The sequence below is a fragment of the Psittacula echo genome (genome assembly GCF_963264785.1).
Source record: "Psittacula echo genome assembly, chromosome: 26".
Lineage (NCBI taxonomy): Eukaryota > Metazoa > Chordata > Aves > Psittaciformes > Psittacidae > Psittacula > Psittacula echo.
Window position 1 is genome coordinate 3,014,908 of NC_137761.1, and position 15,967 is coordinate 3,030,874.

General features: G+C 65.1%; 3 protein-coding genes across 5 annotated transcripts; all 3 read left to right on the top strand.

Annotated features, from left to right (window-relative positions):
* The first annotated feature begins 927 nt into the window (after positions 1–927).
* GOLPH3L (golgi phosphoprotein 3 like) lies at positions 928–4,647 on the top strand. Of its 2 annotated transcripts, XM_080634739.1 has the most exons (4): positions 1,758–1,926; positions 3,505–3,636; positions 3,718–3,832; positions 4,186–4,647. In XM_080634739.1, exons 1-4 carry the CDS (start codon positions 1,759–1,761, stop codon positions 4,611–4,613), a joined length of 843 nt encoding a protein of 280 aa, XP_080490865.1. In that variant the 5' UTR covers position 1,758; the 3' UTR covers positions 4,614–4,647. The 2 variants fall into 2 exon arrangements, with proteins under 2 accessions (XP_080490864.1, XP_080490865.1); XM_080634738.1 differs by having other exon boundaries at positions 928–1,926; positions 3,505–3,832.
* An 822-nt stretch (positions 4,648–5,469) lies between these two features.
* ENSA (endosulfine alpha) lies at positions 5,470–8,481 on the top strand. Of its 2 annotated transcripts, none has more exons than XM_080634741.1 (3): positions 5,470–5,630; positions 6,398–6,523; positions 6,804–8,481. In XM_080634741.1, the coding sequence occupies exons 1-3, from the start codon at positions 5,574–5,576 to the stop codon at positions 6,972–6,974; spliced, it is 354 nt and encodes a 117-aa protein (XP_080490867.1). In that variant the 5' UTR covers positions 5,470–5,573; the 3' UTR covers positions 6,975–8,481. The 2 variants fall into 2 exon arrangements, with proteins under 2 accessions (XP_080490867.1, XP_080490868.1); XM_080634742.1 differs by lacking the exon at positions 5,470–5,630 and adding an exon at positions 5,647–5,812.
* Positions 8,482–10,104: 1,623 nt separating this feature from the next.
* Positions 10,105–14,232, top strand: MCL1 (MCL1 apoptosis regulator, BCL2 family member). Its single transcript, XM_080634740.1, has 3 exons — positions 10,105–10,664; positions 12,119–12,366; positions 12,758–14,232. Exons 1-3 carry the CDS (start codon positions 10,232–10,234, stop codon positions 12,872–12,874), a joined length of 798 nt encoding a protein of 265 aa, XP_080490866.1. The 5' UTR covers positions 10,105–10,231; the 3' UTR covers positions 12,875–14,232.
* The last annotated feature ends 1,735 nt before the right edge of the window (positions 14,233–15,967 follow it).

The window sequence follows — 15,967 nt, forward strand, 5'->3', positions numbered from 1 at the left end:
TGAGTTGGGGATTTAACTCCTGCTTGTAACCTGGTGCACTCTGATGGGGACTGTGACAGGTTCATTCCCCACAGCACAAGGTTTCACCAGGAGCTTTGGGCTCTGTTTCAAAGCTGAGGAACTCCTTATCCAGAACCTGCCTTGTGGGGCACAGAGCCCCTCAAGTCCTGGGTTCATTCAAGCTTGTTCGGTTTCAGCACTGTTACATGTTCTGCTTTTGCTGCTGGGGCACTTGGGGGGGGTTCGTTTCTGCCAGCCTGAAGGCACCACGCTCCAGTAAGAAGCGTTCTTCACATCTCCACTTCCATATTTCATGCTAGAACTGCTGGACAGATGTGATGAGATCTGTTTCTTTGTAATGACAAAGCATTCAGCTGTGGGGCTGTTAGAACGGTGGAAGATTCCTTATGGACGTGCTCCAAACGCTTCCCGGTGGCCACCGGCCGCGGCTCTTCGCCTTTCTTAACAACCAACCTTTTCCCTTCGCTGTACATGACTTGGAGCTGTCTCTGCGCGGAGCTGCTGCCGCCTTCAGGCGGGAACAACCCAACGTTTTAGGCTTTGAAACGCAGAATCTCCGTTTATGAGTCCTCGATTAAAACGCTCTCAACGTCCCCGTCGCTCCCGTGTTCCTTTAGCGGGAGGTTGGTCACAACGGGGCGAGCGAGGAAGAGGAGAAGGGGAGGAAGAAAAGGAGGAGGAGGAGGAGAAGGGGGTGGACGGGGACAGGAGCTCCCGCCCCGCCGGTCGCGCTCATTGGAGGCCTCGGGGCCGTGCGGGCTCCCATTCGCCCGCGTTCCCGGGGCGCAGGAAGCCGCCGGCAGCTCCCGCCCGCCCCGGCCCCACCAGGAAGCGTTTCCTCCGCCCGGCCCCCGAAGTTTGACCGCGGGGGAAGGAGCCGCCGGGAAGGGTAAGTCGGGGGGGGGGGGGGGGGGGCCGGGGTGCGGCCCTCGTCCCGCAGCGCTGGAGCCCCGTGCGGGGACGGGACCGGGCACCCCCCCCCTGCACCCCCGGGTCCCGCCGCGCTGGGTGCGGGTGCTCCGGGACGTGCGGTGCCAGCGTTGCGAGATGAGGGCGGGTTGGGCCCGCGTCCTGCGCCCGCTGTCCCCGGGGGGGACCCGCCGGGGCTGCCCCCCTCCCTGTCCCATCCCCTCCAGCGCTGGGCACCGGTGAGGCCACACCTCGAGTCCTGTGTTCAGCTCTGGGCGCCCCTCACTGCAAGGGAGACATTGAGGGGCTGGAGCGAGGCCATAGGAGGGCAATGGGGCTGGTGCAGGGCCTGGAGCACAGTGTGATGGGGAAGGGCTGAGGGACCTGGGGGGTTCAGTCTGGAGAAGAGAAGGCTCAGGGGGGACCTGATCGCTCCCTGCAACTGCCTGACAGGAGGATGGAGCCAGGAGGGGCTGGGCTCTGCTCCCAAGGGATGGGACAAGAGGAACCGGCCTCAAGCTGCACCAGGGCAGGTTCAGATGGAGCTGAGGAACAATTCCTGCCCCACTGGACCAGGCTGCCCAGGGCAGGGCTGGAGTAGCTGAGGCTCTCAGTGCCATGGGGCAGTGGTGGCCTTGGCAGTTGGGACTGGATGAGCTGAAAGTGCTTTTCTATGGTTGCTTCCATGGCTCTAAGCTGTTGGGTGGCAGCGGCTGCTCCCTACCAGTGACCTGCCCAGGCCTGGGCACGGTGGGATGAGGGTCCCGGGGTAGGGGCTCAGCGCTGCTGTGTCCGTGGTGCCCAGCGCAGAGCTCGGCTCGGGGGGAGATGACGACGCTCACGCACCGCAGCCGCCGCGCCGAGGGCAGGAAAGGGGCCGGGGAGGAGGACGCGGCTGCAGAGAGGGACCCGACCGAGGAGGACCCCGATGACTCCAAGGACATTCGCCTGACGCTGATGGAGGAGGTGCTGCTCCTGGGGCTGAAGGACAAGGAGGTGAGGGGGAGCATCAGGGGCTGCTCTGAGCCCTTCTGGGCAAAGCTCAACCTCCTCGGTGCAAACCGGCCCCATCCATAGCGGAAAGTGAGCCCCGGGCTTTGCTGCCAGGGGGGCTGGCAGAAGCCTCCAGCCGGGACGCAGGAGCAGCCCGAGCGCCCTTCCTGCTGCGGGGAAAGGAGGAGCCAAGCTGGTGCTGCCTTGGTGTGGGCTGGTGCCGTGTTCCCACCGGGAGCTGCTCAGGACACGGCTCCTGACGAGGACCCCGCTCCTGCAGATGCAGCTGGGAAGAGCTGCGGTTGTGAGGGACCTGCGGGTGCCCTGCTTCAGGACCCTGGATGAGCTCCAGGACGGAGCTGCACAGGGAGCCCATGGGAGCAGGGCTGTAAGAACACGGCAGCGTGATCTGGGAGCAGCCCCGGAGCTCCGCATTGTCCCGGGCTGGGTCTGGTGCTCTTGGCTTGGTTAATGTGTTCCTGGGAATGGCCATGGAGGCACCAGGAAGCTGGGAGAGCACAAGAGGGGTGAGCAGACACCTCTGCCCCTCCGGTCCTGTCCTGCCGCATTCCTTCCTCTCCTGAGGGATGGAGGCAGCAGGGGTCTGGCGCTGAGCTGGGCTCCCACCATTGGCTTTTCCCAGCTCCGCTGTGGGAAACTCCTGCGATTTCATCCAAATCCAAGGATTTCCGGGTGGAATTTCAGGACTGAAGGAGCAGGTTCAGGGCCTGGAAGGAACCCGGGAGCTTTGGGCTTGGGTGATTCCAGAGCCCTTGGAACCTGCTGGAGGTGCCCTCGGTCACCTCTGCTGGAACCGGTTCCCGCGGGCACGGCCGGGATGAAGGCGCCTTTGTCCTCCCACACAAGGAAGTGAAGGGAGCACAGGAGGATTCTCCCGTCCTTGCTGCTCTCTGGGCCGCAGGAGCACAACCTGGTGTGTCCGGCCGCGCTGGGAGCAGAGCGCACCCGCATCCGCTGAAGGCTTCCATGGGGGAGGCTGCCTGATCCCAGGCTCTGTTCCCTGGGGACGGGGCTCCTGTGGCTGCAGTGTCCTGGGGCAGCTGCCCATTGGGAACAGGCCCCAGGCTTTCTTATCCAGACGCTTCCTCCTTCCTGGTGCCAGCTCCAGGCTCTGGCTGTGATTTAGCCCAGGGCTGCACCCACTGGAAGTGGGAACCGGCCATTCCCTTCCTTTCTGCTGCTGCTGCCCCTTATCCCACTCTGGCTCCTCTGCTGGTTCCTCATGGGTTTTCCAGAGCTCTGCACCTTCCTGTTGCTTTGGAGCTTGCAGTTCCTGGGGCAGGCTTGGAAAACACCAACCACATCCATCCGGATGTGCTATGGGCCAGGTCCCCACTGGTTGGATTTTCCCATCCTTCATCCCTGACCGGGAATCTCCTCCTCCCACTTGGGTGTGGGAAATGCACGCCCCATCCCTGGCAGTGTCCAGGGCCAGGCTGGATGGGGCTGGGAGCACCCTGCTCCCGTGGGAGGTGGCCCTGGAGCTGGGTGATCTCCAGGTGCTGGGAATGGCTCTAACAGAGCTCCTGTTCCCATCCTTCTCCTTCCTGTTCCCCGCAGGGCTACACCTCCTTCTGGAATGACTGCATCTCCTCGGGCCTGCGCGGCGGCATCCTCATCGAGCTGGCTTTCCGCGGCCGCATCCGCCTCGAGCCGCTCTCCGTGAGGAAGAAGAGGCTGCTGGAGAGGAAGGTGCTGATGGGCCGGAGCTGGGGCTGCGGGATGGGAGCAGCGGCTCCGCCTCCAGCCTCAGATCCTGCCCTGTGCTTCCAGGTGCTCCTGAAGTCGGATGCGCCCACGGGGGACGTGCTGCTGGATGAGACCCTCCGGCACATCAAGGCCACGGAGGCTGCAGAAACGGTGCAGACCTGGATAGAGCTGCTCACGGGTAGGGCTGCTTGGAGCCCGCATCCCTTGGGATGCTCCCTGTCATCTGTCCCTTCCCCATGGCTGGGCACTGGACAGGGGCCGAGCGCTGAGAGCGGAGCACGGGAAGGCGAATGGGGGAGCAGAGGTGGTTTTCCAGGCTGTTTTGGCTGGGAGCTGGACCTTGCTCCCCATGGCCTCTTTTCCCATGTGGAGCCAGTGGTTAACAGGGGGATTCCCAATGGATCTGCCCTGTGGGCTCTTTCCCAGCTTGGATGCTGGGAGAAGCCAGAGTGAGGCCCAGGATTCCAGGAGCAGGGATGGGCTGGGATTGGGTGGCCACGTCCTTGCTGCACCAAATCCCTTGTCCCGCAGGAGAGACCTGGAACCCCTTCAAGCTGCAGTACCAGCTGCGGAACGTGCGGGAGCGCGTGGCCAAGGCTCTGGTGGAGAAGGGGATCCTCACCACAGAGAAGCAGAACTTCCTGCTCTTCGACATGACCACGCACCCCGTCAGCAACGGCACCGAGAAGCAGCGCCTGGTGCGGCGCCTGCAGGAGAGCGTCCTGGAGCGCTGGGTCAAGGACCCGCTCCGCATGGAGCGCAGGACTCTGGCGCTCCTGGTGCTCGCCCACTCCTCGGATGTGCTGGAGAACGTCTTCGCCAGCCTGGCCGATGACAAGTACGACGTGGCCATGAACAGGACCAAAGACCTCCTCGAGATGGACCCGGAGGTGGAAGCTGCCAAAGGCAGGGCCACGGAGATGGTGTGGGCTGTGCTGGCGGCCTTCAATAAGTCCTAAAGAGCCCCCAGGACCATGCAGGGTGGCCTCAGCGCCTTGGCTCAAAGCCGGGGGGGGGGGCCGGGCACAGCGTTCCTGCAGCAGCGGTGGGCTCGGCTTGGGGATAACGGGGGGGGGGGGTTGGCTCTTTTCCCCCCTGCAGGGTATGAGCCCCCCGTGCGTGGCCAGGGCCCTCGCTCCTCCACCGGCCACTGCTGCTGCTCCCTGCTCCATTGGCTCCCTCTGCCATGGGGTGACCCCCCCAGGGGGTGCAGGCTGGGGGCTGCCTGCTGGGGCCACCCCAGCGCAGAGCCATGGGGGAGCAGCTCCAAGGGCCGGGGGGTCCCTGCGTGCCCCCATCGCGCCCCCCCTGTTCCTCGTGCAGGTGAAGCTGTGATTCTCTTTTCTACACCCCGTGCCCCCCCAGCTCCCGTCGCTCGTGTCAATGTACTTTCAGCAGCAGGAGGTGTCCTGGGTGTTCAACTGCGCCGGTCGGGGCTGGGGGGGGGGTCCCGCTGCCTCCCGTTGGCAGCCGGGGGTGCTCTGGGTGCCGGTGGCTCCAGCGTTGTCTCTGGACACAGAGCGGGGCATGCGCGGTGCTGCGGGTGCCGTCACCCTGCGGGTCCGCCCGGGTCTCCGAGCGCTGCCCCATCCCGGGGTCCCCGGCACCCGGAGCGTGGCGGCCGCGCAGCACCGGTACCGGGTCCGGTCCCCGCACCGAGGCTCCGCCCCCTTGGCTCCGCCTCGCTTCCCATTGGCCGGTGGCCGCTCCAGCTGGAGTGGCTCCGCCCCCTCTTCCCCGCGGGCGCTGATTGGTCAGGTGTGATGTCACCGCGGCCGCCTCCTTATGCCCATTGGTCAGAGCTGCTGTCAGTCATGGAGCTGAGGCGTTAGGGGGTGGCAGCGGCCATTTTGGAGCGGAGCGTGGGGCTGCTGGAGCGGAGGGAGCGCGGGGCGCGGAGGCCTCTTCCGAGCCCCGCCATGGCGGCGCCGCTCGGTACCGGCGCCCGCGCCCAGGAGACGGGGCAGGAGAAACAGGTGGGGATCTCCGGGGGCGGGCCCGGGGGGCTCCCATTGGCTCCGCCGCGCGTCGCTCGCAGCAGCCTTGTGCGTGCATTGGTTGGTTGTTGCGGAATGCTGGATTGTTATTGGCTGCGGTCTTGGTTGGGGGCTGGACTTCCGACAGGGCTGGTGGGAGAGCGGGGTCTCAGTGGTGGGGGGTGCGCGGGGGCTTGTGGGATACTGGCGGTGCGGGAGGGGGGCCCTGGGGGTGCTGACAGCGTTGGGGTGCGGGTTATGGGGGGAGACGCTTCCCCTCCCGGTGTGTGTTGGGTCGGGGATGCTGTGGGAAGGGGCAGAGCCGTGGGGCAGCGCCATGGGGCAGCGCTGGGGTCGGTTGGACGGGATAAGCTAAAGGCGTTTCCCAGCGCGGTTGCCTCCCTGTGTGTGGGGTCTGCGTCAGCCCGGGCCTGGCGCTGCCATGGAGACGGATGGAGCTGAGCTCCCCCGGGCTGTGTGGGCAAAGCCCCGCAGAGGCAGGCGCTGAAGATGGTGACGGGGCCCCCGGCGCCTTCCCCCGCCTTCACTTCCCACTCCCATCCCATGGGGTGCTGAGGGCTCCGGGGGGGGTGTGCTGAGCCTGCGCAGCAGCCTCAGCCTTGTCCGGACCGAACCCCCCGGTCCCGCGGCCGTTCCCATCGCGCTGCTCCAGGCCCTGCTCCGGCCCCAGTTTCCAGGAGCTGAGCGCGGTGCTCCTGTGCTGTCAGTGGGGCTGAAAGGGCTCCTGGCCCCTCTCTGTATTTCAGGACATGCAGCACAAGGACCCCATCACCCCGGAGCGAGCAGAAGAGCTCAAACTCAAGGCCAAATACCCCAACTTGGGCCAGAAGCCCGGGGGCTCCGACTTCCTCATGAAGAGGCTGCAGAAAGGGGTACGTACGGCTCCAGCGCTGGGGTTCAACCTTCCCTGCGCCGCCGGGGGGGGGGAGCAGAACCGTGCAGGAGGCCCCATCCCAATGGCTGTGATCCGGGAGCGCAGCACCCCCTGGGCTCCAGCTTCCCCTGCTGGGATCTTCCCTCGCACGATGGGGTGGGAGCTGGGTTTGAGCAACCCCAGCAGCTCCCTAAAGGCCACGCGGGTGTCTCTGCTCTGCCCCCCCCCCCCCCCACCCGGTTCCCGCAATCCAATGTGACCCCAGCTTCCTCTTCCAGCAAAAATACTTCGATTCGGGTGACTACAACATGGCCAAGGCAAAGATGAAGAACAAGCAGCTGCCAAGCGCGGGGCCAGACAAGAACCTGGTGACAGGAGACCACATTCCCACCCCGCAGGACCTCCCGCAGCGCAAGTCCTCGCTGGTGACCAGCAAGCTGGCAGGGTAACCTGCGCCCACAGCCTCGCCTCCCCTCCTCGCCTCCTTCCTTTGGCTGAATGGATTGAATCTCACTGTACCCTAGCGACGGGAGCACCAGCATCCACGTAGGGACTCGAGTATCCCAGCAAACACAGCCCAAACCCCGCAAGACACGAGAGGTGCCCACAGGACCCACGGGCAGGTTTGATTCAGCTGAGCCTGTAGCAAAGCCACTCGCTTCCTGCCTTCGTTTTCCTGCTGTTTGGAAGCCTGGAGAACCTCTGGAGCGCTGCCTCCTGCCGGGGAGAAGCAGGAAGGGGCTTGGAGTCCTTGCTGGTGCTTGGCGCTGGGTAGGAGGGGAGTGCTCGGAGCTGAGCTGTGTGAACGCCAGGCAGAAGGGGTGGGACATGAGCTGGAGCTTGGGAATGAAGGAGCAAGCGGATGTGCAGAGACCTCCATGGCTGCGATGCTGGGCTGGGCTCCCACAGCACTGAGCTCACGGGAGGAGACCGCGCATCCCATAGAGCTGGGACTGGGTCTGGAAAGGTCCTGGGGGCTTGAAGCTGCTCCGGGTAGAGCCTCGGTGCAGCTCCAGCTGTGGCTGCGTGCAGGGGATGCTGTGGGGCTCAGCAGCAGGGCTTGAGGCAGTTCCTGTCCCCATAGGCTGCTGGAGGTGCTTGAGCTGGATCCCACCAGCAGCGAGGTGATGGGGACACCAGAGAGGTGGCACTTGCAAAGGAACCAATGAGATGGGTGCAGGGAATAACCACCCTGGATGGGGAGGATGCACCAGAGCCACAGAGCATGGAGACAGGGAGAGAGGAGCAGTGTCGGGTGCCCCACGCTTGGATTTCTTTCTTTTTCCTTCCTTTTCTTGCCCTTCTTTGCCTTTTCTTTGCTCTAGGCCTGGCCAAAAGCAACCAAACCCCAAGCAGCCAGCCCCATGGGTGCGATGCTGCAGCCTGTACAGCGCTCGGCGCACATCCTGCCTGTGCATCCACAGGCAGTGCCTGGAGGCGCAGCACCCTCTGCCCTGTGCAGCGCAAGGGCTCAGCGCTCCGGTGCCTGCTTTGGGAGGCATTCAGGAGGAAATGGAGTGGGTTTTTGCTTTCATTGTGTGGGGATGCCGGGGTTGGTCCCAGGGCAAGGGGGGCAGCAGGGGATGCTCTGCATGGGCACAGCGCGTTCCTGCCTGCCTGGCGCTGAACCTGCCTGACGGGTCCCCCCCTCCCCGCTGGGTGCTGCTTCCCTGGATGGTGTTTGCCAAGGGTGTGCTTGGAGCCAGCCCTGCGGCTGCTCCCATCGGGCACCCGGAGCCGGGAGCTCCCTTCCCACCCTTCCCAGTTTGTGGAGTGGGCAAAGGAGCACTGGGGGTGCCCCCCGCTCACTGCAGGGCTGGGCTTTGGTCTCCAGTCCCTTTGCACACCCCGGGTGACGTGGCGCTGACTGCAGCCTCCTTGGTCCTGCCTGTCCCAGCCAGGTTGTAAATAGACCTGAATCATATCTCTAAATACATCTAATTTTGTACCTGTGGAGCTCTTGCAGAGCACTCGCCTTGCTTTGCCTTCCCTTTGCTAGGACAAGGAACTGTAATGACGGGAAAAGGGGATTTTGCAGCTCGGGGCTGCCCCGGGGGTGGTGTCTGTGGGGCTCCAGCCCCGTCTTTCCCTGGTTTGCTGGAAATCCGTGGGAAAGGGAAGCGATTGTTTGCTGCAGGATGAGAACCAGTGAAAGCAATTCCATACAAGGGAAATAGCGATGGAATGGGCTCATTTCCACCCTGCCCGGGCCCCACATTCCCATCCTCTGCTCCTCCTCCAATCTGCTTTGCATGGGGCTGGCCCCCAGCAGTGGGGCCGTGGCAAGTGGGGTTCTCGGGGGCCATCGCCATGGGGTGCCCCCCGGTGCCACCCTCCCATTGCGGCTCCCTTTGTCCCGTCACCGCCGGCACCGTCAGCCTTGACGTCACCTCTGGCGTCACCGGTGTCCCGGGGCGGGGGGGGGGGCTGCTCCTCCCGTCCGGTCCCTGTCCCCCCCCCCCGGCTCCGGGACGCGCTGTTCCAGTTTGTGCTCTCCAGGCTGGCACCGCTCCCAGCACCAGGAATGCGCTTCCCGACGAGGCCGCATTCCATGGGGAGGCTCCTGCGGGGGCAGGGTTTGCCTTTGCTCAGCACCTGGATGTGACCCGCAGCCACCTCTGCCCCGGTGCCCGGGGCTGCTCACGTCTCGCTGCGGTGCCCTTTGGACAGAGGTGGTACCCAGAGGCCCCAGCACGTGGCCGCGGCGTGGCCGAGCCCCGGGCACAGGGAAACCCTTCCCTGCCTTCAGAGGAGGAACCGGGGGGGGTCCTGGGGGTCCAGCCCCGGTTCCAGGGGCTCTGGATGGGCACCAAAAGGGCTGGAGCAGGGTTATGGAATGAACCAGGGTGGAAAAGAGCTTTGAGATCATCAAACCCAGCTGTTAACCCCAGGCCAAGGCAGGGGACAGTGACTGCAGCCCTGCCCTGGGCAGCCTGGTCCAATGGGGCAGGAATTGTTCCTCAGCTCCATCTAAACCTGCCCTGGTGCAGCTTGAGGCTGTTTCCTCTTGTCCCATCCCTTGGGAGTGGAGCCCAGCCCCTCCTGGCTCCATCCTCCTGTCAGGCAGGGAGGGGTCAGGTCCCCTCTGAGCCTTCTCTCCCCAGCTAACCCCATAGGCACCCACTGCATCCATAGCACCCATTGCATCCATAGACAGCCATTGCACCCATTGCATCCATAGACACCCATTGCACCCATAGCACCCATTGCATCCGTAGACACCCATAGCACCCAGTGCACCTATAGCACCCATTGCATCCATAGGCACCCACTGCACCCATTGCATCCATAGACACCCATAGCACCCACTGCACCTATAGCACCCATTGCATCCATAGGCACCCATCGCACCCATAGCACCCTTTGCATCCATAGGCACCTATTGCATCCATAGACACCCATTGCATCCATAGGCGCCCACTGCACCCACAGGCACCCATTGCACCCGTAGGCACCCATCGCATCCATAGACACCCATTGCACCCATAGCACCCACTGCATCCATAGGCACCCATGGCACCCATAGCCTCAGCTCCGCCGCACCGCACCCCCGTGCCCGGACAGCGCCCCCGCTCGGCCGGAAACGCGTCCGGAAGCGGAACCGGCGCTGCCGGTGCCCCGGTCCCGCCCCGCCGCGCCCCGCGCCGCGTCACCGCCGCCATATAGAGGGGAGCGGGCGGCGGCGCGGCCGTTGTGCGGGGCTGCCATGTTCGCGCTCAAGCGGAACGCAGTCATCGGCCTCAACCTCTACTGCGGCGGCAGCCCGGCCCCGCCGCCGCCCTCCGCGGGGGCCTGGGCCGCGGGGTGCTCCGAGGCGCTGCTGGGCTGCGGCCCGGTCCCGTTGCGGAGCCCCGAGGAGGAGCTGGACGGCTGCGAGCCGGAGCCCGAGCGCGGCCCCGCCGCGGCCCCGCTGCCCGGCGGCGCCCCCGACGCCCTGCGCCAGGCCTCGCTGGAGCTCATCGGCCGCTACCTGCGGGAGGCGGCGGGCGAGGCCCAGCCCGACCCCAAGAAGCTGTTCCCGGGGTTGCGGTGCGGGCCCGGGCGGCCCCGCGGGGCGGATGCGGGGCTGGAGAAGGCGCTGGAGACGCTGCGGAGGCTCGGGGACAGCGTCCTGCGGAAGCACGAGCTCGCGTTCCAGGGTGCGTGCGGGGCGACCGGAGCCGCTTCCCCTCCTCTGGAGGCCGCGGGCCCGGCCCGGCTGCTGCGTGGGGGGGGTTAAGCTGGGGATGGAGCAAGGCCCCTGTGACCCCCCCCAGCACGGAGGGGGCTGAGGGTCGGGGCGTTCGGTGCCCGGTTTGGGGGTCGGAGCCGCTGTGAAAGCGAAACCGAACTTTGCTCGGTCGGGGCCGCACGAACGTGCGCGGAGCCGATAACGCGGTTACAGATTAGCCCCGGGCCTGGCCCAGCACCACGTCCCCTGCGGTCCAAAGCTCAGGGGCTCCGCACGCCCCGGCTGGGCTGGAGCGGGGCCGCACCTCGGAGCCTGGGCTCGGATCCACAGCAGGGGCGTTGAGGGCCGGGAGTGGGGAACGACTGAGGGACCTGGGCAAGAGAAGGCTCAGGGGGGACCTGATCGCTCCCTGCCTGAGAGGAGGAGGAGGGAGCCAAGAGGGGTCTCTGCTCCTAAGGGATGGGACAAGAGGAAAGGGCCTCAAGCTGCACCAGGGCAGGTTTAGATGGAGCTGAGGAACAATTCCTGCCCCACTGGACCAGGCTGCCCAGGGCAGGGCTGCAGGCACCGGCCCTGGAGGTGTTCACACCCCCTCAGTGCCATGGGGCAGTGGTGGCCTTGGCAGCGCTGGGTAAAGGTTGGGTTTGGTGACGTTAAAGCTCTTTCCACCCCGTTGGTTCCGGGACTGAGCCCCGGGGGCTGTGCTCCGGTTGTGGCTCTTTTCCCATAACCACTCACTTGTGATGAGCCCTGCAGTAGCCAAGTCCCTTTAGTGACCATTGACCCCAGCTGGGGCTCGAGTCCAGTTCCCTCTGCAGCGTCCTGGGGCCAGCCTGGAAGTGGGAATGGACCTGTTCTGGCTTGGTTTCATGTGGCTTGGAAAGGAGCTGGTTTGGGGCCAAGGTCCCAGCAGTGGGGGGGGGTTTGTGCCGGGACTGCTTTCAGCCCCCAGCTCAGAGGGAGAGAAACCCCTCCTTGTTCCAGGAGCGCTTCCAGCCTTGTTTTGAACGCGGAAGCGTTTTGGTTTCGCCCTCTTGGCCCGGGCGGTGCTGGTGCAGAGGCTGCGGTTCAGTAAAACCCCAGCCAGATCCATGGAATGAGGAGTGCTCGGAGCAGGGCTGGTGCTGGTGGGAGCCTTCTGCGGGGCTAAAGAGGGTGCAGGAAAGGAGCTGGCTTCAGGGTTAGGGGGCATTGCAGGGCTGTGTGCTTCCAGGTCCTAAACCCAGCAGTAACTGCGTGCTCCCTGCTCTGCCGGGGCTTTCATCCCTTGGGAGCCCTAGGAGGGGGCCAGGGGCTGGTTTTGGTCTCACCCAGGCACACGTGAGCAGCAGAGACAGGCGCTTGCTCTCTGTCGCTGCTCCCAGAGCTGGATGTGGGGTCTGTGTCTCTGTGTTCCTGCCTCTAAAGCAACGCCTCTTGCAGGAATGCTTCGGAAGCTGGAAATCCGGAAGGAGGAGGACCTGCAGGCGGTGCGGGACGTGGCCGCGTGCCTGTTCAGCGACGGGGTGACCAACTGGGGCCGGGTGGTGACGCTCCTCTCCTTCGGGGCCTTTGTCGCCAAGCACCTGAAGAGCATCCAGCAGGAGAAGTGCATCGGCTCCCTGGCGGGGATCATCACGGACGCGCTCCTCTCCTCCAGCCGTGAGTGGCTGCTGAGCCAGGGAGCTTGGGTGAGTCCTGCCCGGCCCCAGAGCTTTCTGCCTGCCATCTGCGCGCTGGTACCCGCACGGGGCTGACTCCCGGCTCCTCTGCACCCCGATCAAGCGCCCAGCCCCAGTGCTGGTGCCCCAGGAGCTCTTGACTCAGCCTTGACCTAAACGTGGGCTGCGTGGGGAGGGCGGCGTTCCCAAAGCTGAGTCAGTCCCGGCTGTGCTGAGCTGGCTCCGGACCGGTCCCCAGGGCTGCCTCCTCTCTGGGGCAGGATGCAGCCAGGGGGAGCACATTGGGATGTGGTGCACAGGCTGGACCCAGCTGCTCTGTGCCCAGGGGTGAAGGCTCCTGGTGCCTTCCTGCTGCAGAGCAGGGGCTGGCAGGGCCCTGACCTCCCCTTCTCCCCCCTAGGAGGGCTTCGTGGACTTCTTTCACGTGGAGGACCTGGAAGGCAGCATCAGGAATGTGCTGATGGTGTTTGCAGGCATGGCTGGACTGGGAGCGAGCTTGGCCTACATGATCCGGTGAGCCCGGGGCTGCTGCGGAGGGACAGGACTCGGGGTGGACTGGCTCTGTGTGGGGTTGGCGAGCACATCACGGCCTCCTCTGAGGACTTACGAAGCCGGACTTGGGTGACCCAAGGAGAACATCCCCTGAGCGACGTGGTCAGGTTGTGGGTACCGCTGAGGATTCACTGCTATGGGGCCAGCAAGCGGAAGAGTTGGTGGTGCGCTGCTTGCCAAGAGGATGCCGACACAAAGCTCGAGCGGACGCTTCACTTGTATCCCAGAGGGAACCATCCCGCTTAGCAGCAAGGCCGTGAGCACCAGCAGCTGGACTGAGCTTGGCACCGCAGCTCTGTCTCGAGCAGATGCTTTGCGGTTGTGGCTTTCTGGAAATAGCATCTTCTGCTGCTGCTGCCCTGCCTCAACTTGTGGCTTCCCTGCTGGAGCGGAGGCGTTGCCGTGGCCCGAGGGGTGCACGCACCGGCCCCCAGAAGCGGCAGAGCTGTGAGAGGGTGAGCCGGGGCCAGGACGCGGGCGCTGGAGCCCTGCATGGCCCTTCCCTTGCAGGCAAAGGAGCGAGGTGGGGCTGGGCTGTAACCACAGCCCCTGCGCTGCAGCGGCGCTTGGGGCCTCGCCACACTGGGGCAGGTTAAAAACAGGGAGTGCGTTTGTAAGGGTGTAAAACCCCCCCCGGGGGGGGCTGCACAGGAGCTGCGGACAGGCCCGGAGGGGTGAGATCTGTGCAGTCTGCGAGAGCTGATGCCCTGAGCAAGGGATCTGAACGTGGCTGCTGGGGGCCTGCTCTTCGTTGCCTCGAGGGAAGCGAAGCCTTCTCCTGCCTTGACTCCAAGGGAGCTTTTCCGTGATGCGTGTGAGCAGCGTTGCCGGGGGTGCAGCAGGGACCCCGCGTGCCCACAGCCCGCTGGCAACGCGTGAAGTTCCTCTTGACTTGGCCCTCTTAGGTTGTTCCTGCCCTCACAATGGGAGGGGAGCTGCTGGGGTTGGTATCGGCCACTGCCCTGCTCCTCCCTTCCCCTGCATCCTCTAAAGCCATGAGTTAAAGCTGATGTTTGAATGTAGACCTTGTGGAGCAGGCGCAAAGGTGTCAGCTCGGGCAAGGCTCTGGGGCCACCTTGCCCTTGGGCCCCAGCCCGTGGGGATGCTCCTCGGGGGGCTGGAAGTGCTCATCCGCCTCCTGCCCTCCGGCCCTGGGTTGTGGGGCTCATGGGGATGCTCTCCTCTAGGAGCAAGCATCCTCGCCCCATGCGCTTGACCCAGTGGGGAGCTGAAGATGGTGCTAAGGCCGGAGCTGCTTGTTTGCTGAGCAAGCACTTAGTTTTGTCAATAAATGCCCTTGGTTCTCAATCCTCTCACACCCAACTCAGTTTCCTGCCGGAGATGCGATGTGCTCAGCACTGCTGTGGGGCTCTTCCTGCCCGTGGGGCACCCCACGGCCGCCTGTGAGCTGCGGGAAGTGGCTCTGGGTGCTTGGTGGCACCGCTGGGGCTCCCCGGAGCTGCTCCGGGCTGAGATGCTCTTTCCTTCCCCACCACTGTCTGTGGGTGGGGAAAGTCCACGGCGGGGGTGCTGAGCCCTGCAGCACCTCTCATAGCACCCAGGGGTGCGCTATGGGTGCTGCAGCATCCCTGCCCCGCATCCCTGCCCCGTGCGTGTTCAGGGAGCTCCTCTCAGCACTGGCTCTTTCCAGGCTCTTCTGGAGCCGCCCCAGCGCCGGGGCTGGGCCGTGGCCGGTGCTGGCGGTGCTGATAACCGGGAGCTTCCTCTTCTGCTTCCCAGAAGCGCCCCCGGCTTCTCGGAATGGGGGGGAAGGGAAGGGAAGGGTGGGAGCAACAGAGGGGGGGGGCTCAGCACCGCTCTGGGGTCCCTTGGGAAGGGGGGGGGGGGCACAGAGCAGGGCTGGAGCAGGATGTGGCCCCGCTGCTTGTGTTGGGGGGGGGGGGAGGGTGGTGGAAGCACCATGCAAATGTAGGAAATCCCCCAGCGAGGCGAAACCGCCCCAATTCCTGCCTGTTTCTGGCTCAGGTTGGGCTGGGGGCTTGGTAAGGGATAATCATGGCTAATAATGGATGGTAATAGCTAATAATAGACTTTAATTGTCTATCAAGGCTGCTTTTGCCCCAAACGTGTCCCTTTCCAGGGTGCTGCCCCCCTGCTCCTCCCTAGATCTATGGGGCAGGTGCTGCACCCCTCCCAGAGCTGGGCTCTTGCCATGGGGTTGATTGAGAGGCCTGGGCAGGTCCTTGCAATGGGGAGGCTTTGGGGGAGCAGGGATGGGACCCCGTTACCACCACCCCCCCCGCTGTGGGGTGCTGGGGGGGGGTTGGGGTGCACCTTGGGGTTCTGCCCCCCCTGCCTCAGCTCTGCCCAGCAACAAGGGCTCTGAATAGCAGCAAGTGGGGAAGTCACGTGTGCCCCTTCCAGGAACCCGGGCGTCCGGTCCGGCCCCCCCCAGCCATGGGGTGACACCAGGGAGGTATCGAACCCCCCCCCCCCCCGTGCCTCGGTGCCCTCAGCGCCCTGGTGAGGGTTATGGGGTGTTTGGTGCATGGGGACACCCCTGGACATGGGAGCGTGGGCACAGGGTGTTGGGGGGCTTGGGGAGAGCAGGATGGGGGGGGAGGAGCACACTGGGGGGGGGTTGTGGTTGGGCTCCAGGAGCTGAAAGGTCTTTTCCATGATGGGGTGGGGGGGGTTTGAGCACACACATGTGGGGGGGGGTGCAGTGGGGCTGCCGTGGGGCTGTGGGGTTCTATGGGGCTGCCACGGGGCTGTGGGGTTCAGTGGGGCTGCCACGGGGCTGTGGGGTGCAATGGGGCTGTTGTGGGGCTATGGGGTTCAGTGGGGTTGCCGTGGGGCTGCGGGGTGCAATGGGGCTGGGGCACGCTCCTGCCTGGGCGGGATCCAGCGGTGACTCAGGCAGGAATGTGCTGGCAGGACACAAGGTTCCAGCCCTGCCCCACTTGGCCCAGCCCCAGATCCCATTGAGGCTGCCCCATGGCCGCGGGGGTGTCCCCGAGCAGCGCAGTGCGAGGCGTGGCCTGTCCCCATCGGTGTCCCTATGGGACATGGGGCACCAGCTCAATGGGCCCCATAG